This window comes from Zootoca vivipara, chromosome 14, assembly GCF_963506605.1.
Source record: "Zootoca vivipara chromosome 14, rZooViv1.1, whole genome shotgun sequence".
Taxonomy (NCBI): Eukaryota; Metazoa; Chordata; class Lepidosauria; order Squamata; family Lacertidae; genus Zootoca; species Zootoca vivipara.
Window position 1 is genome coordinate 24,573,356 of NC_083289.1, and position 3,129 is coordinate 24,576,484.

Consider the following 3,129-nt stretch of genomic DNA (forward strand, 5'->3'; position numbering starts at 1 on the left):
AAAATTCTCAAAATGTAGTTCAGTTACTGACCTTTAACGTCTACATTTCCAGTGCTCCAGTTTGGGATGCCTGAAACACCCTTCTTCTAAAAGCTGTGCGTGTTAATGTCAGCAGCTTTTCACTCTGAGAATTAGAGAGCACCACCTAATCCTTTTTCACCTTCAGCAGAAAAGAAGGGGAAAGCCTGTGGCTCCGTGACAGAGCACCTGCTTTGCATGCATGCAGGAAGTCCCAACTTCATTCTCCAGCAGTATCTCCAGGCAGGGCTGGGAAAGACTGAAGAGCAGTCTGGAACCCTGGAAAGGTGTCAGCAGTACTGAGGTAGATGGTCCGATGGTCTGTATAAGGCAGCTTCCTATGTCCTGGGGGTGGGTGGGGTGAGGCTGCAGCTCAGTGGTCAACCACCTGCTTTGCACGCAGGAGGTCCTCGGTTCAATCCCTGGTATATCCAGGTAGGGCTTGGGAAAACCTCCATTCTAGAACCCTGGAGAGTGGCTCCCAAGCAGTGTAGACAATGCTAAATCACATAGGCAATGCCCTGGCTTCCTAGGAGACTCATCAAGATGGACAAAAACAATGGTAGTGTCATCGACTGGTTGGTGCAGACGAATGGAGGAACCAACTGGGGGAAACCCCCCCCCCCCGGCAAGAAGGCTCAGAGATGGGGGAGTGTTGGTGGGACAATGATGAGTGGTCAGAGGGAGAAGCCTGGGAGGAGGAGGTGTCAGAAGCTGAAGAGGTAACAGGGTTTAGTGAGCTGGGAGAGTCTGTGGCAGAGAGAAGTCCAGAATCAGAGATGGAAGATGAAGCAGGAGCGTGGAAGGAGGGAGGCCAAGAGGCAGAGATAAGTCAAGCTAGTGAAGTGTCATGGGTGTCTCCCCTTCCTGCTGCAACAAGCTCCCAGAACCAGGAGAGGCATGAAAAGGGCAAATGAGAGATTGGCTGCATGCAGGTGCGGTCTCTGATTGCTTGGGAAAGCCCTGGAGAGGAGGCGACTTAGATGGCTCTGGAGAGGCGGGGAACTTTCAGTCTCAGCAACTGATTCAGTAACTGATTATCACCTACCGGAGATAAGCTGCTCCGCTTATTAGGCCCGACACTCAGTAGTGTTTGTGCTAATAAAGAGCTAATTCCAACTTTGAATGGTGTGATGTACTGCCAGCTTGCTCTGTTAGAGGTAGATTCCGCCACTCAGCTGGGCGTAGGCAAAAATGAACATGACCAATGGGAAGGTCTGTACCCCACAGTAGGCTCCTCCCCCTCAGTGCATAAATCTCCTCCTAGCGCCGCTGGTTTTCTGCCAGTGACTGGCTCCTCCTACTTGCTGGTTGCTGCCCCCCCACTTGGCCCAGTTTAGTATGACAAATAAGTCTGCGGAAACCATATTGCTTGAGGCCCATGAAACCACAAGCCCAGCTGCCGTTGGAAGAGCAGAGAGCTGCGTTACAGTTGCTTCTGGTGCAAGCTAGCCCTGAAGTTCCTGCCTTGAAATGTTGCTGGCCCAGAAGGTGCAAAGAGTGTCGACTACAAGCTGGGGTGATTTCACAACCTTTGGATTTAAATCTGGTGGCGTTGCGGGACGTCTGGCATAGAAGGAAGGCAATGTGGGTCCCTGAGAACTTCATCTAGCGGAGACCGGCTCTCTAAGTTGCAATGCTGTGGTCTTTCTTTGGAAGCCTGAGGAGGAAGGTTTGCAAAGAACCGGCCCTTGGAAAACCAGCTTTCTGCTTTTTGGATTTCCATGTGTTCCCCTCTATGGTATACATCAGAGTCAGCATCTTGTTGACCGTGTAGACTGTGTCCCCTTTGATGACAGCCGTGAAGAGGGCCCCTTTGCTGTTCACGTACTGCCCAGGGAGAGATGTCCACTGCATCGTGGTCAGATTGAAGCAATCCATCATGCAGCGCAAGAAGTCGTCGAAAGGCCCGTTCCGCACAATGTAGAGGTTGTCCCGGTGAGCCACCATGCAGTGGCCGTAGCTCTGAGGCCTGATGCGGGTGGAGATGGGATGCCACTCGTCCTTCTGAGGCTTGTACTCGTAGATCATGGTGGTGTCGAGAGGCTTCCACAAGCAGACAAAGATGCGCCCCATTGCTTGGGCACAGGGCACCGCTGTGGTTGGCTGGGGGAGGTCAGAAACAAATCTCCAGGTGTTGGTAGAGATGTCAAACTTCTCCACCGACTTCAGGGCGGCCTTCTCAAACTCTCCACCTATGGCGTAGAGGCTGTTCTCTTGGGCTGTCAGCGTGAAGTCGTAGCGCAGCTGCTGGGGGCCGGGGAACTCGCTCCAGACGTTGGCCATCGGGTCGTAGCAAAAACTCCGGTTCACAATGTCCTTGTTGTAACCGTAGACCCCGCCCACAATGTAAATCTTGTTATCCAAGGTGGCTATGCCGGCTAGGAACGTGCTGGCCGTCAGCGGTAAGCAGGAAAGTGTCCTCCAGGTGTTACCTTCCTCGTCCAGGTAGCAAACAGTTCTCGAGAGGTCCTCCAAGAACTCAAAGGTGGGCGTGTGAGCCCCTACCGCCACAAACGTGCTGGGGATGATGGACTCCACATAATCCAGAAGGTCTGGAGAGAGGCAGTCGAGGTACTCCTCCAGGTCTGAGTAACTGTCTCGTATGTACAGTGCGGCACAATGGAAGAGATCCAAGAGGCCAAAGATGGCGGCTGCCTGGTAGAGCAGAATGCAATTGTCAGTATTGATGGATGACACCAAGTACTTGGCCAGGGTCTTGACCTGCAGGAAGGAGGCACACTCCACTGCCCTGAGGTTCTCCTCGCAGCTCAGGATCGGGTGCTCCCCTCCCAGGACCTTCAGCATGACGGCGAAGCCTGTGGCGCTCAGATCTCTGATCTGGATCTCCTTCTGGGTGCTCTCTCTCATGCCGGATTGGAAGAGCGCCCGGAAGTATTCACTGTGCTCCACCAGGACAGCCTTGTCCACCGAGAAAAACTCCTCTTCCACCTGGATCCGCACCCTTTCGTCCAGCGGGGGCTGCATGGCCCAGCCAAGGCAGACCCCCGTGTCTCCACGGGAGCTCTTGCACTGCCTAGTCCATTGTCGGCAAGTGCTCCGCAGAGATCAGAGGGCTCTTCAGATATGTCACGGTGGGTGTGATTTCTA

At 53.7% G+C, this 3,129-nt stretch overlaps 1 protein-coding gene across 1 annotated transcript; it reads right to left on the reverse strand.

Moving 5' to 3' along the window:
• Window positions 1-3,129, reverse strand: KBTBD13 (kelch repeat and BTB domain containing 13). The gene has a single exon (XM_035131537.2). It carries the CDS (start codon window positions 3,004-3,006, stop codon window positions 1,645-1,647), a length of 1,362 nt encoding a protein of 453 aa, XP_034987428.1. The 5' UTR covers window positions 3,007-3,129; the 3' UTR covers window positions 1-1,644.